We start from the raw sequence: 17,750 nt of genomic DNA on the forward strand, positions 1-17,750 counted from the left end.
TTTTTTTTCTTTTTTTCTTTTTTTCTTTTTAATTGGTTAACTTTCGGGGGGGGGGGGGGAAATAAAAAATGGGTTTGTTTGATACAAAATGAATATGGGAATTTCATGGCTTATAACTTGGAATTTGGAGCTTGGATTGTCACGATAAGCTGTTTCGAATATATATATTATAATTTGTTGATATTTCTGATGGATTATGTTTTTAGTATTTATATGTTTTTATATATGGTTGTTTGGACTGCCCTGGAAATATATATATTTTTTATTTAGATAAATGTGTTTCAAATTTAAACATTAAAAAAGTTAAACTGAATACAATATTGTTTTTGCAATTACCTTATAATTTTTTTTTTCTTTTTTGAGAATGCTAGGAGGTAGTTGTTTAAATGCCAGTTGTTTAAATGTCAATTTTGGCACTTGTGACCATTTTTTTCCTAAGTTATAGATCTATTTAGTAACAATTTAGTTTTTTTTCTTTTAGCTTTTAAAATTAAGTCTATTTTATTCCTATTTTTACAATCATTTGTATCTTTTTAAGTATAATTGTTGAATTTTAAGCCAAAATTTAAAAAACAAAAACAACTTCTTAAAATCTACTTGTTTTTTAGTTTTCAAAATTTAGCTTAGTTTTTTTAACTATTGGTAAAATATAGATAACATAAGAAGAAAACTGGAGATAAAAAGTAATGTCTGTAGACTTAATTTTTAAAAACAAAAACAAAAATAAAATGATTACACAATGAGACCATAGTAAGATGGTTTCTAATGTTATAAAGTAATTAACAAATTTATTAAGAATAATTTTAAATTGTGGATTTAACTCTTAATTTGCCAAATTTTAGGTCCTGTTGGGTAACAATTTGGTTTTTTATTTTTTTTTTTTTGAAAATTAAACATATGTCATCCACGTTTCTTATTATGATTTGCATTTTTTTTTAAATATAATAGTTGAATTCTTATACTAAATTCCAAAAATATAACACAGATTTTTTAAAGCTGTTTTTTTAGTTCTCAAAATTTGGCTTTGATTTTTTTAAACTATTGGTAAAAAGTAGATAATAAAAGAAGAAATTTGGAGGTAGAAATAGTGTCGAGCGACTTAATTTTAAAAAACAATATGATTATCAAACAAAGCAATAGATTTTTTTTTTTTAATTGAAAGTTAACGAATCATTGAAATCTTGTTTTTATTTACACATTTGACATACTAGAGTCCATAGCGTGTAGTTTATTTTAGTATATATTGGAAAAAAAAATTAAAAGAGATCATAATTAATATATTGAATAGTTATTTTTTACATAGTTTTATTGGTATGGTTGTGAATACTTAAAATTAAAGGACAAGGTCGGAATTTATGAAATTTTAAAAGCAAAAGATGTTCTTCTCTTTTCAAATATATCTTCATAAATAGATGATGGTGTTTGGTATATATGATATAAATCACACCCATACATGAGATACACTATTTTAATCCAACTAATTGTAACGTGACAAAGGATGAAACTATCCACTATTATATTGTGAATTTTTCATATTTATGACTTACATTACATCCATACAGAAAAAGATGTACTACTTTGACTTGAATAATGTTATAGTAAGGAAAAGACGTGACTGTCTGATGTCAAACATGTCTTTATCAATAAATCATGATATTTTATATTTATGGTCAAAATCACACCGCTACATAAAAGAAACATACTACCTCAACTTGAATAGTTGTGACAAAGGAAAAATAGGAATTGAAAGGTTATAAAGATAAAATAGAAACGTATAATTCTCTTCTCTTTCTATATATATAGTATAGATGAGCATGAATGAAATAAAATTTTGTAGGTAAAATATTTCCATGGTTGTTCGACAGCAAGAATTCGCCATTAAATTTTGCACGTTTCCTCCTTGAAAAAAAAAAAAAGAAATAATAATTATAAAATCGCTTCTCTTATGTATGTCAATTTTTTATGAACTCTATTAATGAAATTAATTTTTAATGATTAAAAACCTTTTTCGAATTATTTTAAAAATGAATTTTAACTTTTTTTTTAATCATTTTCAAATATGCTTTAAATATGTCGATAGAAAACAATAATGTAATAAACTAGTAACTTTTTAAGGGAATGACCTAATTGAGATTTTATTTATTTATTATTATTATTATTATTTAAAATAAGTCCTTTAGGTTTGAGAATTTTAAATGACGGAGGGAGAAATAGAAAGTTACGTTTAATTAATTTGGAAAAGAAATTATTTTAATTTTGGAGGTTTCGTTGTGACAATTTAGCGTGCCACCCAATCATATGGAGCGATATCGTCAAAGATTCAGATCAAGAAGTAAAGGGGAATTCATTGGCCATTAATAATTATATTTTATATATATTAAAAAAAATATCATTTATATCCTATAAAAGTGAAAATGAAGAGATCAAAATGATAACTTTTTAAAAGTATAAAGTCAAAAATGAACCAAAGTTAAAAGTATAAAGACTAAAATGAACCAAAGTTTAAAGTATAGAGACCAAAATGAAAAAAAAATAAAAAAACAAAAAACAAAAGTAATATTTAAACCATTTAAAATCAAATGGTGTTGATTTAAATAATATTAAATTATTAAATAAATGATGACGCAATTCATTTTTGAACAAATGCTATTAGTTGATTTGGAGGTAAAAGCTAAAGGAAAATAGACATTGGAACAAATGGGATGACGTGTCCAATATGCTATCTTCATTGAGAGTGAATCAGCAAGGTACAATATTTATATGGGTTTTCAAGAAAAATGACGTATTTCTTTGAAAATTAAATTCATTTAACTTTTTGGGACCAATAATTAAAATATTGCTCAACATGGTTATTTCTTAGTGCAGAAATTAGTTGTCAATAATTTTTTTAAAAAAATTTCCCATTTCAGTAAAGTTGTCAAGGAATTCCATCAGTAGAGTGCAAAACTGTCTGGAAAATAATAAAATATATCTTCGAAAGCACTGGTCATTGGTCTGCTATATTCCATATATAAGAACCAACCATTAAAATTTATGAGTGAATTAAACTCCTCAATTTTCTCACAAGTTTCTAGGCCACCAAATCGAATATAGAAATAAGTTAATCTCTAACACCCCATTTGATAATCATTTTATTCTTTGTTTTTGTTTTTTAAAGTTAAGTCTATAAACATTACTTCTACTCCCGAATTTCTTCCTTAATTATCTATTTTCCACCAATGGTTTAAAAAAAACAAGCCAATTTTTTAGAACTAGAAAAAATAACTTTCAAAAAGTTATTTTTGTTTTTTGAATTGACTAAGAATTCAACCATTATACTTAAGAAAGATGTAAATATTGATGATATAGGCTTAATTTTCAAAAACAAAAATAAAAAATCACATGATTATCGACCCAACCTAAATAACTCAAAAGGTGTTATCAAATGAAATGAATCGACTAACAAAAACAGGGAAACATACGGAGAAATTTGGGCTTTTTAAGAAATTGGCAAATTCGTTAGTTTAGCGGCTTAGCCATTCAGAAGATACACGAATCAATATTCTTGAAGTTTTTAAACTTACATATAATACTGGAAATATATGGAGAAATTTGGACTTTACATGCAAATTTTTGCTCTCCATTTACATTGTAATCAGAAGACAAAAACAGTAGGATGAAGAATCAAAGATCTTCCATTTCTCTGTGTGAAAGTGGTTGTAAAAATTGTTTACGAAAACAGGAAAGCAAACCATTAAAAATGGCACAGAAACTAGATGCAGAATGTACAGAAAATTGATACCTAAAATGCTGGTGGTTTGGTATCGATGTGTTTCCATCTTCTTTGGTTAGGTGAATCTTAACTGTTAGAATACTTCGCCTTCAGCAGAGACTGAGAGATGCAGGATCTAACACATCATGAGTAATGCTTCACGGGGGCGGCCGAGCAGGCTTAATGCCGTTGCAGCAATGTGATTTCCAGTCAACCCAGCTAGGGAGAGCTGTTCTTGCGGTGATGCCTGCTCTACGTAATTATCTGGTAGAACTATCGGTCGCCACTGCAGATGGAAATGTTTCAGGAAAGTGGCAAAAGGCATATCAGAATAATGGAGATACGGAGTGTTTTTGACATCTAAACCAGAAGTAATTGCATAGGATCAAGAAACCAACTTTTCCCTCTTGGACCCGGTTCATGGATTTCGTGTGGTTTTTGTAGCATACAGGTCACAGACTTACAATTTCTGTTCTATGTATGTGAAACGAGCTTAAGTGCCTTACGATCTGAAACACCTTTAGGTCTTGTTTTTATTAATTCTTCCTATTTCAATTTGATTATTTAAACAAATACAAACCTATGCCCAAACACAAGGAAATACAAGCCAATGCGAGCATAGGTCAACTAGTACACGGATGTATTAGTGACTAAGATATATATGGTTCGAATCTCCTACCCCATTGTACTAAAGAAAAAAAACACAGGAAATAAGAAATTCTTAAAAATGTACCTTGACTCTTCCATCTAGCTGTCCATCGAGGGCGATGAATTGTGCAACATGAGATCCAAAGCCTCCAATTGAACCTTCCTCAACTGTGATTAGAAATGCATGGTTATCACAAAGTTGTCGGAGAAGCGCTATGTCGAGTGGCTTGCAGAACCTTGCATCAGCAACTGTAACCTCGACACCAAACTTCGAGAGAAGCGATCGAGCATTGAGGCAGTTCTGAACCATTGCCCCATACCCAAGCAAAGCAACATCCTTTCCCTCAGCCAGAACCCTCCCTTTTCCAATCTGCGTTGTTTTACAAACAATGTCAAATTTTAGATAAAATGATACTTCCATTTTCTATTATCATGTCACAAGAAAATTGAAACTTTGAAAAAGCACGCAAGCATCAATGAGGTGGTTACTTCAATTGGAACCCCTTCAAGGGCAAGGTTGTTAGTGGTGACAATGGAGCCTCGTGGATATCGAAAGCATACTGGTTGATCATCAACGCACGCTGCCGTGGCGACCATGTGCACTAGCTCATTCTCATCTGATGGTGCCATGACAATCATGTTTGGTAAGCACGACATATATGTTATATCAAATGCACCACATTGTATAGGACCATCAGATCCTACCAATCCAGCACTGGTTATTACAAAACGTACAGGAATTCTCTGTTGATCAACATCATGTACCACCTAGAACACCATATTCACAACTTGCCATTGTTAGATGCCTGAACACTCGCAGTGCTAAGTGCATATTTAATTGCGTGGAGGAGCTTATGGGCAGGAAGAAAGTAAAAGAGAGAGAGAGAAAGAGACCTGATCGTATGCCCTCTGTAAGAAAGCTGAAGGAATTACACAAAATGGCTTCAATCCACCACATGACAAACCAGCAGCAAAAGTGACTGCATGTTGCTCAGCCATACCCACATCAAAGAACTTATCGGGGAATCTTTCCCGAAACAGCTGAATTGATGGCTCCATCTGCATCCCAGCATGCACTGTCACAATGTTTTTGTCCTTCTCCGCCTCCACAATTAAAGCCTCCACAAAGCAATCACTATATGTTCGAGAACTAATTCCGTACAGCAATGGATCTATGTCATATAAAACTGGAGTTACAAGGAGAAACCACAATGAATTAAACATAATAGAACTTGCCAACTTGCTTTCTTAATTCACATAGATAGAATCCGCGAGGCTAGATAAGCCATCTTTGTCCAAATTAAATATGCTAAAGGTCGGTGCATAAAATCCAGTGATGGAATAAGAAATAGTAGATTTCACAATTCTCCATCAAAGAACTGGACAAGGAAGCTTACACTAAAAAGGGTATCCTAAATGCTCTTAAAGAAACAGACAAGTTTGAGGTTTAGGGGTGAAAATAAAATAGAAGTCCCAGTCACAGGATGCATACTAGAAGAAAAAGTTGAGTTAAGGAAAGGATACCATCCAGTTGCCTGCCTGCACCCCTCTGATATCCTTCTACTGCATAGTTTTCTTCAGTTATGACATGTACCAATACTGGACCCATTGAATCAAGTGATGCAACTTCTTGTAAAACACAAATGAGGTCCTCCATATTGTGGCCATCAACAGGGCCTATATAATAGAGTCCAAGCTCTTCAAAAAGGGTTGATCCCGAGGGACCCATCATGCCGCGAGCATATTGGTCAACCTTGGCAGCCAATTCATGCATTCCCTTACCAATTCTTTTAGTTACACCCTAATCAATGAAAAAAGTATGAAGCTGAGCACTTTTCAGAAAAATAAAACAACGTGAACAAAGACAAACTTCTCATCCACATTATGATGAAGAACATCCTCCAAGCGTCAGGTCAGTTAAAAAGGAAAAACCAGAAAAATACCTTAGCAGCTTCACGAAACTTTCGAAAGGATTTGCTGGACTGAAGCCTGCTGAGGGTGCTAGACAAAGCACTAACAGATGTCTTAGAGCCCTCATCAAGTTTTGGGTGTAAAGAATGCCGACTGTCATTTAAGATCACTATCATATTTGAGTCCAAATATCCCACGTTACTCATTGCTTCATATACTTGCCCCGCCATAGTTGACCCATTGTTAATTATCGTAACTATTTTTTCACGTTTACCTTTTATATCCCTTGCTACTGCCATGCCTAAGATTAAATGAGATCATATTAAATTTATTGTACAATTTCTAAATATGATTCTAAAAATCGAATACAAGACTGTTAAGCAAATAAACAAAAAGTACAATTGTTTCCATATGCTGAAGGCTGGATTTACACATTAATTATCACATACGGATAAGAATTATTAACAGCACCTTCTTAGGGTAAAGGGTTATATAATGTGCTATTAGAAGCTGAAATATGAGGATTTTTTCAATTGAAGTCATCATATGTCAATAAGAATAATAGAAAAAGTGGTTAACCTGCACATAGCTCAACTAATTAAGACATTATATTCTCGAACTGAAGGTTCAAATTCCTACCCCCACATTTCATTAAACTAAAAAGAAGAAACAATAGAGAAAAGGGATATTTATGCCCCACAAAAAAGGATTGACAGTCCACCATACCAAGTCCAGCAGATACACTATTGCAGCCATGTGCAGCACCAAATGGATCAAATTCACTTTCCAATCGAGATGTGGACCCAGAAAGACCATTCTTTTTAAGCAATGTACTCATGAGAGGTCGTCTTCCAGTAAGAATCTTGTGTGCATATGTCTGCCAAGAGACAAAATAAATTATTAACTTCTATTGATTGTTTAGATACAGTCACTTCTGGCAGATGAGCATTACATGCCCAAGTCACATACTGGTATGCATAATTGTGTCAATATTTTTCTTCGTGACAATTTCAGTTCCATAATAAAGTTCAACAATATTGATCATAGAAAAACAGTCCTACCTCTTCTCCTGCATCCCACAGTATCTTGTCCACTGGAGCATGAAAAACATGGTGCAAAGCAACAGTCAGCTCCACAACTGCCAAACTGGCCTTATAAGATTTCGGTACGTTTGTAAGAATGGAAGACAACTCCAAACGAATTTCTTCAGCTAATTGTTTCAATTCCTGTCACAATTGTTGTTTGGTTTGTTCAGAAGCCATATTATCATTGGCACCCTCAAGGAGAAATATGTGTGAAATCATAAACTAACCTTAAGAGACAAATTCTTCAAATGGATAGGATTTTCGATCACATCAAGTATGGGCGTTGGAACTTTGTCCCAGAAGATATTATCAATGTCAGGCAAACTATGGATCTTAGAAACTGATGACTGCATCAAGAAGACTTTGTTACAATCAAATTTTGGAATTGAATCGAATGATCATACAAAATAAATAAACACTGCTAAGATCTTTATCAACCAATAAGCTCATCCTCATGAAATGTATTTATACTCTAAACATTATCATCTTAACAATTTACAGAAACCCCACTAGTTTTTAGTGCATGTTTGGAGTGATTTTGAAATTGGCAAAACCATTTCTGTCATGCTCCAAAACACACCTTTAACCCCTCAAAATTGATTGAATATGTAATTTTACACTTTTAAATTATCATCAAAACTAGTTTTGATGACTCAAAGCATAATTAGTGGCAAAAGTGATATCCATTTTAGAATCACTCCAAACATGCTCTTAGACGTTGGAAAGATTTGCTAATTCTACTTTACAACTTACTCAATTACGCAGTGAAACCATAGGGAACTCATCCCAGCGCTGACAATGAATGATAATCACTTCATACACAAAGAAATCAAACGATTATGCACAAATTTCATAACAAAGAAAAGAGGTCAAATGTTTCAATACCTTTGAAGAAATATGAAAAACGGAGCCGGAGTGGGGATTGATTCTTGAAAATTCAGCGGGGAGAGGGAAATAAGAGCGCGAGAATTCCAATTTATGGGGTGAGACTGCAGAGTTTCCATGTGAATGGACAGCGATTCCAAATGGGTACCCAGTTGAAGCTGTACCCATGAAGGAATTAAGCAAAAGCTCAAGAACCCAATGTGGGAAGTGCTTAAAATAGAGGATTCACAAATTTCCCAATTGATAATATCAGATCAATACAGACTTGAAGCAGCGGAATCAAACCCAGAAAGGGTTTGAAGTTGAAATCACAAAGCAATTAGCAGTAGCAGTGGATTTGAAAAGGAAGCTGTGTTAATTGCAATACCAGGTATTGCAAGAAGTGGAATTGGAAGTGACTTTCATAGGACAATTATAGAAGGGGAATGAATAACCTGTGGTGTAGAATGGTTTCTTCTCAGTGCTCTCAACCTGTCAACCATGGCAGGCCTGCAGCTCAAAAGGGCCAAACAAAACATTATTATGGACTGGACTGGACTCCCCATCACTTTTTCTGCAATTTCCAGAACTTTCTAAACATTTTTCCTAAGGAAACTGTACGAATAAGGCAAATTGTTCTAATAAACCCACACAAAATGGCTGCCTCATAGTAATTATTGACTCTAGATTCAGTTTTTTCTTTTTTTTAATATCCGTAAGTATCGGAACCGGCTTGCATGCAATTTGATTCTTACGTTGTTATCAATATCACGTTCTTTTTATCATTAGGTCAATCCATAATGATGAATTGTATATCTTTTTATAATAACAAGATATAAATTTGAGATATTTTTCTTAAAAAAAAAACTACCAATCATCACAAAACAAGATATAAATTTGAGATATTTTTCTTAAAAAAAAAACTACCAATCATGTTGTGACGAAGAAATAATTTCTTTGAAACTTTTTAGTGCAACCTCAATTAAGTTATGCTTTTACTTTACTAATAAAATGAATTATGCTAATATGAAATGAAAACTAGTTTAAATGATTTCATGACTAAGTTGGATTTTGTCTGGAATCAATTCTATGTGTTTTTTATTCAATGTGGAATCAATTCAATTTATAAATATCTTTACTACCCACTAGCCAAAATATTTCATAGCTAAGTTGGTTTTTGTCTAGAATAAATCCAATGTATAAATATCTCTAATAGCCCAACAAATTGATAAAAAGTTGTTTGGTTGAGTCCCTAAACCCTAAATCTAATGTGTATATAGTTTTTAGTTGGTAGTATATTTTAAAATGTTAACATCTTTTATTCTTAGATTTTGGATATAAGTTCTATTTAGTTTATATATTATAAAATGTTACATTTTTTTTCCTTTGAATTTTGAAATTTGGTGTCCGTTTCTATTTGATGTGTAGATTTCTAGATTTTACTTTTTTACCTCTAAGATTTTACTAATGGTTTACTTTTTGTCTATTAGTGTTAATAGATAATTAATTTAAGATAATTAGAGTGTGAATTTTCAATTAATTTTATCATTGACAAAAAATTAATGAAAAATAATTTAATTATCTTAAATCAATTAATATAAATGATTAATAAAGCAAGTAATCGTAAAAATCTAGAAGTAACATTGTGAAATCTTAAAATCTATACTAAGTAAAAACTGTTGGGTGAAAATTTAATTTTTAAAACAAAGAGAGGACCAACTTTGCTGGTTGGATAATCCCACATTGGAAAATTTGGTGTTGTAAGTCTCCTTTATGTACTTTAACCTTGTGTTTTAGGTTTGAGCTTTAAGGGGTACCTATGTTTTAGAGAGAGTGAAAAGACCCATAATGTGGGTTTAGTGGACATCCCATATATGCACCATCTTCATTCGAAGATAGTGAAGGAGGTCTAATAAATTGTGAAAAACCTTATGTAACTATTTTTGCTAATGAATGTTTTTATTTACTTTCGATAAGTACAAGCCAAGAGTTTGTATTAATGAATCATTCTTATAATGATCTAAAGACGTAATCTAGTAAATCTCATATTGATTAGGAACAGTAAAAGATATTTCATTACTTTATTGACGATTGCTCTGATTTTACTTTTGTATACCTGCTGAAAAAAAAAAGTGATGCTTTTGATGCCTTCAAACTTTTTGTTTCTGAAATAGAGAATCAATCAAATAGAAAAGTTAAAAGACTTCGTAGTGATAGGGGAACCGAGTACGACTTGAAAAGTTTTAATGAATTCTTTAACTCACATGGAATAATACACCAAAAGATCGCACCTTATTCTCCTAAATGAACGGAAAAGTCGAAAGGAAAAATAGAACTTTAGATGAGCTAGTAGTTGCTATTTTACTTAGTTCAGGAGTCATGTTTTATTGGTGGGGTGAAATCATCCTTACCGTGTGTTATGTCCTAAATAGAATCCCGAAATCTAAAAATAAAACTTCACCTTATGAAATTCTCAAGAATAAGAAACCAAACTTGTCATACTTTAGAATATGGGGTTGTCTAGCCTTTGTAAGGATTCTTGACCCAAAAAGGAGAAAGTTGGCTAGTAGAGCTTACGAGTATGTCTTTATAGGTTATGCCTTAAATAGTAAAGCCTATAGGTTCTATGATCTAGTGAACCAAGTGATCATTGAGTCAAATGATGCTGACATCTTTGAAGATAGGTTTCCTTTTAAATCAAAGAATAGTGGGGGTTCTGGTTCAAGTGGTATAACCCTAGTTAGAAATCCAACCCTAGAGAGGAAACTGACCTAGAACCTAGAAGAAGTAAAAGAGTTAGAACCGTCAAAGATTTCAGAAATGACTTCCTGACCTACAATGTAGAAGAAGATCCTAAAGATCTAAGAGCTGCCCTGTCCTCAGTAGATGCCCTTTATAACCTCGTAGTACATCAGATGAATGTAAAAATCGCTTTCCTAAACGGTGAACTTGAATAAGAGACTTACATGGAATAACCTGAGAGTTTTGTTGTTCATGGTCAAGAAAATAAGGTGTGTAAATTAGACAAGTCTCTCTATGGACTAAAACAAGCTCCTAAGCAATGACATGAAAAATTTGACAATCTTATCCTATCTAAACGTTTCAAGGTCAATGAAAGTGACAAATGCATCTATCATAAGTTTGATAATAACCTCTGCACTATCTTGTGTCTATATGTAGATGATTTATTGATCTTTTGATCGAACTTGCACGTCATAAATGATGTAAAATCAATATTGAGTGCGAACTTCGACATGAAAGACTTAGGAGAAGCTAGTGTAATCTTAGGCATAAAAGTAAATAGGTATGAAAAGGAAATTTCTTTAAATCAATCTCACCATATAGAAAAGATTCTAAAGAAATATAATTACTTTGAGTGTAAACCAGCCTGTACTCCTTATGACCCTAGTGTCAAGTTGTTCAAGAACAATGGTGACAGTGTTAATCAATTTGAGTATGCGAGGATCATAAGCAGTCTTAGATACGTTGCCGACTGCACTAGGCCTGACATAGTTTATGCTATAGGACTACTTTGCAGGTTTACAAACAGACCTAGTAAAGAGCATTGGAATACTATAGAAAGGGTCATGAGATACTTAAAGAAAACCAAAAACCTAGGATTACATTATCAAAAGTTTTCCGCTGTCCTGGAAGGGTTCAACGATGCTGATTGGAACTCTCTTTCGGATGATTCAAAGGCTACAAGTGACTATATCTTTAATATAGCTGGCAGAGCTGTCTCTTGGAAGTCTAAGAAACAAACTATTTTAGCTCAATCTATGATGGAATCAGAAATGATAGCCCTAGCAACAACTAGTGAAGAAGTAGGCTGGCTTAGAAGTCCGCTATCAGATATTCCCTTATGGGAAAAGTCGGTACCAGCCATATTGATCCATTGCAATAGTACTATAGTAATCACAAAAGTTCAGAATCGTTACTACAACGGAAAGAGACGTCAAATATGTCGTAAGCACAATACCATTAGAGAGTTTCTCACTAATGGTGCAGTTAGAGTAGATCACATACGGACTGATGAAAATTTGGCAGATTATTTGACGAAAGGACTGGCCAGAGAAAAGGTTTTCAGAACCTCAGAAAGGATGGGACTCATGCCTATCGAAAGATGAATCATCGTGAGGAAAATCCAATATGTAGACTGGAGATCCCAAGAAACAGGTTCAATGGGTAATAACTTATCACGAGTGATATATAGTGAATCATGTTAAACTAAACACAGAGTTCCATTCCTATGACTTAAAGTTTGAGCATGATATCTTGAAGCGTAAGAAAGGTTGAACTCAATTCTTAATGAGATCTATACTTGATGACAAGTGGGGTACCCAACTACAGAAGTACCCTTAATAGACTCACCTGTGTGAATGTGGAAGTGAGGGCCTCTACCTATGGAATTTTTAGGCAAACTCTCTAGAGCATTCACTAAATCGGGATTCATGTGTTAGGTCTTAAAAGCACAAGTTTCCGTACTACACCCTAATGACACTCTGTGTGAGATGCTGTTAAAGATAAAGTTCAAAACCAAGGGTTACTCTAGTATATTCTGAATCATCTATACTATGTAAAGGTTCAAGTTGTAAGAGTACACCTTTGCTTATGCACAGTGTTGTATAGACTTAAACTGCTCGATGAAAATCTTTTCTCTCTTTTCCTTTTGTTTAAATTTCCAAGTAGGGGATTGTTAGGTGAAAATTTAACTTTCAAAACAAAGAGGGAACCAACTTTGTTGGTTAGAGAATCCCACATTGGAAAATTTGGTGTTAGAAGTCTCCTTTATGTACTCCAACCTTGTGTTTGGGTTTGGGCCCCAAGGGATACCCATATTTTGGAGAGTGTGAGGAGATAGACCAATGTGGATTCGGTAGACATCCCACACACACGCCCACTGCCGTGGTTCGTTTCAATGTTGAAGGCCTCGGCATTTGCCTGTTTTATCCGAGCGATAACGAGTTTCTGTTTTGCTACAATATAACGAGAAAGTTTTAATCTTTTAAAACTTACAAATTAAATGAAAATTATATTTAAAAGTGAGAGGAAAAAGAAAAACAAAATTCAAATAACTTGTGTATGCATATTGTTTTGGATAACTCATAAATGGATAGTAGGAATTATCTTCTTCTATAAATAATAACAAAAATAATAATAAGTGGATTTACCTAAGGCCTTCTAATCATTGATGATTTTAAAAACACCAACTTAATCTAATAAATTAATGGTGTGGTATTTATCTCATCTTGAGTGAAAAAAAGGTGAGAAATGCAATAAAAATATAATCATAAAATAACAAAATGTTAGTGATGTGATAGAGACAATTAAGAGAAAATTTGGTACACATCTTAATACATATCTCAAATATTATCTAATAAAATAATATCACGTCGTATTTTTATTTTTTAAAAGATAATTTTTTTAATTTTATTTTTATATAATTAATAAATGAAGAGTATAAGGATTAGGTGCAGAGTATTGTTCATAGAAAAATTAGAGAACATAATACTATATTCATTGTGGAGTTATTTTATTTTATTTTTAATATATATAAATTATTTAGAGAGATGCTAGAAAATAAATTAACATAAAGAATATACTAATTAATCAATGTAATCTTTTAAAGAGAGAGAGAAATTCTTATAAATAAAAAATTCTAAAAAATATTTACATTTTATAGTAAAAAATTTCAAAAGTATTATGTATTTTTGGAACTTTTTCTATAAAATGTAAATATTTTTAAATATTATTTTTATTTAAAAAGCCCATAAAAAACCAACCAACCTATGTGATTATAATACGTGCCTAATTAAACAACTAATTATTAAAAATGGGTTAAAATGTTCTTTTAATTACATATTCTATTTTAATCTATACCTTTAAATGTTTGAGTTTGATCTCTGTACTGATAACCAATCTTGAAGTTAGTAAGAGTTAGTTTATAATTATTCTTCAGAAAAAAAAAAGTTTATTATTATTCTTCAGAAAAAAAAAAACCTCTGAATAGTTTTCATTCAATAAATTTTAGAAGTATATTCACATTGTATCTTTTTTAAATGAAGATTCTTATTTAACTTTTAATATTATTTTAGTTGCTAAACTTGTTCTATATTATATTAGGTATTTTCAAATGTCAAAATTTAACCTTTGTTACCTTTAATAAGTTTAAAAATAGTTCATATTGTCGTTCTATTATTAAAAAAAAAAAAAAAAAAATCTTATTATAGTATTTCCCATAAGTTTTGAAAAGTTATTCACATTGCTTTTTTTTAAGGAAACTTATTATTATTATTTAATAAATTTTCATATCAAACCAACTTCAAATGACTAACTATTTTTTAACCTTTATTAGAAAGTACTAAAATTGAATATGAACGTTTGAAAATACGCTGACTAAAATAAAAAGAAAATTAAATTACAAAGAGCAAAATTGATATTTTAACTTTACATAGTTATTATTAACAATAAAGATTAATTTTAGACGAATATTCTTTTATCGCGTTATTTTAACATTCCTACCTATAAAAGTAATCAAATAAAGAGAGAGAAAAAAAACATGAAGAAAATTGGAGGGCATATACACATCAATAGCTTTTAAGAGGAGTGGAATCAAAGGTGTAAAGTAAGAGAAAAGTCTATCCATTCATATTTGAGTCCAATACAATTGCCCATTGAGATTATGAGAATATATCATTATTTCTTATACGTTAATGAAATACATTGCTTAGAAGCAAATAACCTAAGTCCCCTTCTTCCTTCTCTTTTAAAGCGTAACAAATACCTCCATAAAGCCCCACTAATTGCCTTACAAAATACAAAATTTGCCACCTTTTGCCTTCTAAACCAATTCTACCCTACTCTCTCTTTCGAGGTAAACAAATCTTTACATATTTTTTTTTACGGTTGTTAGCATTATCATGATAGCTATTAAGAATATTATAAACCTCATATATGTTAGAAATTAGAAGTATCAAAGATTTGTATATGTCGATAAACACAAACGAGATTATGTTTTTTTCTTATAACAAAATATTAGAAAAATAAGAATAGAGGTTTACACATTCGACATTTCTAAGAAGTTAATATATTAAGAAATATTTTAATTGCTAATAAATAGCATTAGATTATTTTTCAAGTCTAGCTATATGATAAGATTTTTATAAGAATAACCCATTTTGGTTAAAAAAAGATCCCAAAATAGTTATTGCCAATAAAAGCTTCAATAACTTAAAGGTTTCCACTTTAAATTCCATCCATTTTCTTCTTCTCTTCATCTTCATCTTCAAATTCAATACATTTGTATGTCATTCCTCTCCTCTTCATTCATCTTCTTTTTTACATTGTTTTGTTTTACATTATTTGTTTTTTTTAAAAAGTGTTAATTTCTGTATCCATAACTATGAAATTCCACGTAATCAACCCCGATCGCCGGTGGGGCCGGCCGAAAACACTGACCTGACGTGGCATTTTCTCTATGTGGGTCCACATGCCGAGAATTTAACCAAGCATCCACGTCGGACCGACCGGGGCCGGCAAATCCTCGGTGGCTTCTCCCTATTGGAAGAATAACTTCGGTGGCCGATTTATATTCGGCATCTCGATACAAAAGGAATCGAAAAGAAAATGAATTTAATTTTATTATATTTCCATATATAAAATGAATTTGAAATGATTTTCTTTGGTTTTTTTTTTTTTTTTTTTTAAATGAAGAAAACGTATTTTGAATTACGTTTGCAAATTCATCATAGGAATTGAATTGAAACGACATGTCGAATCCTCTGTTTCTCTTCTCCATCTTCTTCGTCGCTCACCTCTTTCATCTCTCTCATGGAGATGTCGGCACTGCTACACCTTATGGTCCTCCTTATTTACGTAAGTTAATTAATTAATCCACAACATTTTAATTCACATTATTCTTCATTTTTTGGATTTCAAATTTCATTGATTGAAATTTTACACAGCCACCGCTTGTGCCGGAAACGACTTCTCGATGTTTCCGACGACAAACCTGTTCGCGGCGGCCGGAGAAGGAATCTGGGAGAATGGAGCGGCTTGTGGAAGACAATACCTAGTGAGATGCTTGAGCTCCGCCGTACCGAAGGCGTGCGTTCCCGATCAGACGATTCAGGTCACGATCGTTGATCGGGCGATTTCGACGGTGTCGAAGGCGGTGGTGCCAGATACGACGATGACGTTGTCAACGACGGCATATAAATCCATCGTTAAAGGAGCTACGTCGCTCGTGAAAATTGAATTCACACAGTGAGTGGTTTGGAGATTGTTTTTATCTTTTTTCAAAATTTTAGGGATTTTTATTTTTTTGGATCGAGTTTTTGGATTGATTGGATGGAAATTTTGTGTTAATTTTTGCAGGGCTTGAATTGAAAATTCATGGAAGAAGGTTGAATAATTGCGTGAAAGCAAAACGAGAATTATGACGTATGTATTTAGTGTTTTTTTTTTTTTTTTAATCTAAATTTGGCTGGCTGGTCGAAATTCTAGAACTGTGAAGAAGATGAAGTCCATATGTTCGGTTTCCGCCATTGACACAATCACCTAATCTCTTCTATACTTATACTTTTCTCTAGAGAGGTTGACAAGGCAGGATAGGGTCGGGATGCCATTTCTCATTCCCGTTTCCGTTCCTCATTTTATTTTTCATCTCGTGAAATTTCCATGAGAATCGGAGCAGAAATTTCATGGGGAATTCGCAGGGATCGGGTTCCGCGGAATTAAAGTGATCAAATTTTAATTAAATAATTAATTTTATCACTAAATTGTTTATTATGATTAGTTTTGAATGAAAATTTGAATTTAAATAAATTTATCAAAGTTTGGTTTTAAAAAGTTAATTAATTTTTTAGTAGAAAGAAATAAATATAAATCAAATTATTCACATATATAATCTAAATTTAAACATTCAATTTAAACATATAACTATACTAAATAAATATGTTAAACCTAATCGAGGCGGGGACAGGAAATGGTGGCAGCGACGGGGAATGCATTCTCCTTCCCTTTTTAGTTCACGGGGAATTTTTTTTTTCCACTCCCTCTCCCATTCCCCACCTAATCGGGAGAGCCCCGCCTCTTGGAAAAATTGGACATCTCTACTTTTCTCCCATTAATTGTATTTTTTTAAATGAATGGAAAAAAAAAAACCTACTACTCTTTTCTCTTTCTACATCTACAATTATAATACTTAAGATTTCTCTTGAACTACAATTTAAACTTTTATTAAATATATGTTTTCTGTTTATTCGGATTAAGGGTGTTCGGATAATCTAACAATCCATATTACCCAACTCAAGTTATATATATATAAGGTTTGATTACTGTGTATCGATTAATTTGTAAATTTTTCATACTTTATTTAAATTGTTATGATATTTTTCTTTGTTTAAAGTTTGCAATAAATATCATAGATATTGGGTATTTAGCATTTGAATTTTACTAGATTTTAGTTACTAGTCATGTGTGATATATAA

The 17,750-nt window shown here is 31.9% G+C and overlaps 2 protein-coding genes across 4 annotated transcripts; one reads left to right on the forward strand and one right to left on the reverse strand.

The window, feature by feature from the left end:
• Positions 1 to 3,475: 3,475 nt before the first annotated feature.
• On the reverse strand, positions 3,476 to 9,012 carry DXPS3 (1-deoxy-D-xylulose 5-phosphate synthase 3). Its single transcript, XM_039029731.2, has 10 exons — positions 8,281 to 9,012; positions 7,623 to 7,742; positions 7,372 to 7,536; positions 7,037 to 7,187; positions 6,343 to 6,611; positions 5,924 to 6,200; positions 5,294 to 5,571; positions 4,889 to 5,167; positions 4,485 to 4,769; positions 3,476 to 4,037 (listed from the first exon to the last, which is right to left on the reverse strand). The coding sequence occupies exons 1-10, from the start codon at positions 8,446 to 8,448 to the stop codon at positions 3,888 to 3,890; spliced, it is 2,142 nt and encodes a 713-aa protein (XP_038885659.2). The 5' UTR covers positions 8,449 to 9,012; the 3' UTR covers positions 3,476 to 3,887.
• A 5,942-nt stretch (positions 9,013 to 14,954) lies between these two features.
• LOC120076589 (EG45-like domain containing protein) lies at positions 14,955 to 16,814 on the forward strand. Of its 3 annotated transcripts, none has more exons than XM_039030462.2 (4): positions 14,955 to 15,133; positions 16,011 to 16,134; positions 16,224 to 16,524; positions 16,636 to 16,814. In XM_039030462.2, the coding sequence occupies exons 2-4, from the start codon at positions 16,029 to 16,031 to the stop codon at positions 16,640 to 16,642; spliced, it is 414 nt and encodes a 137-aa protein (XP_038886390.1). In that variant the 5' UTR covers positions 14,955 to 15,133; positions 16,011 to 16,028; the 3' UTR covers positions 16,643 to 16,814. The 3 variants fall into 3 exon arrangements, with proteins under 3 accessions (XP_038886390.1, XP_090168756.1, XP_090168757.1); XM_090312630.1 differs by having other exon boundaries at positions 14,982 to 15,133; positions 15,973 to 16,134; XM_090312631.1 differs by lacking the exon at positions 14,955 to 15,133 and adding an exon at positions 15,507 to 15,561.
• The last annotated feature ends 936 nt before the right edge of the window (positions 16,815 to 17,750 follow it).

This window comes from Benincasa hispida, chromosome 4 (assembly GCF_027475165.1).
Source record: "Benincasa hispida cultivar pf3 chromosome 4, pf3_genome.v1.1, whole genome shotgun sequence".
NCBI lineage: Eukaryota > Viridiplantae > Streptophyta > Magnoliopsida > Cucurbitales > Cucurbitaceae > Benincasa > Benincasa hispida.

Excerpts from the sequence above, each read along its gene's own strand:
- DXPS3 (XM_039029731.2), bottom strand. The coding sequence starts at position 8,448 with ATGGGTACAGCTTCAACTGGGTACCCATTTGGAATCGCTGTCCATTCA. Across the intron at positions 7,537-7,622 it reads TGAAGAATTTGTCTCTTAAG|GAATTGAAACAATTAGCTGA; the intron begins GTTAGTTTATGA and ends CAATTGTGACAG. Across the intron at positions 7,188-7,371 it reads TGTGGGATGCAGGAGAAGAG|ACATATGCACACAAGATTCT; the intron begins GTAGGACTGTTT and ends GTCTCTTGGCAG.
- LOC120076589 (XM_039030462.2), top strand. The coding sequence starts at position 16,029 with ATGTCGAATCCTCTGTTTCTCTTCTCCATCTTCTTCGTCGCTCACCTC. Across the intron at positions 16,135-16,223 it reads TTATGGTCCTCCTTATTTAC|CCACCGCTTGTGCCGGAAAC; the intron begins GTAAGTTAATTA and ends AATTTTACACAG.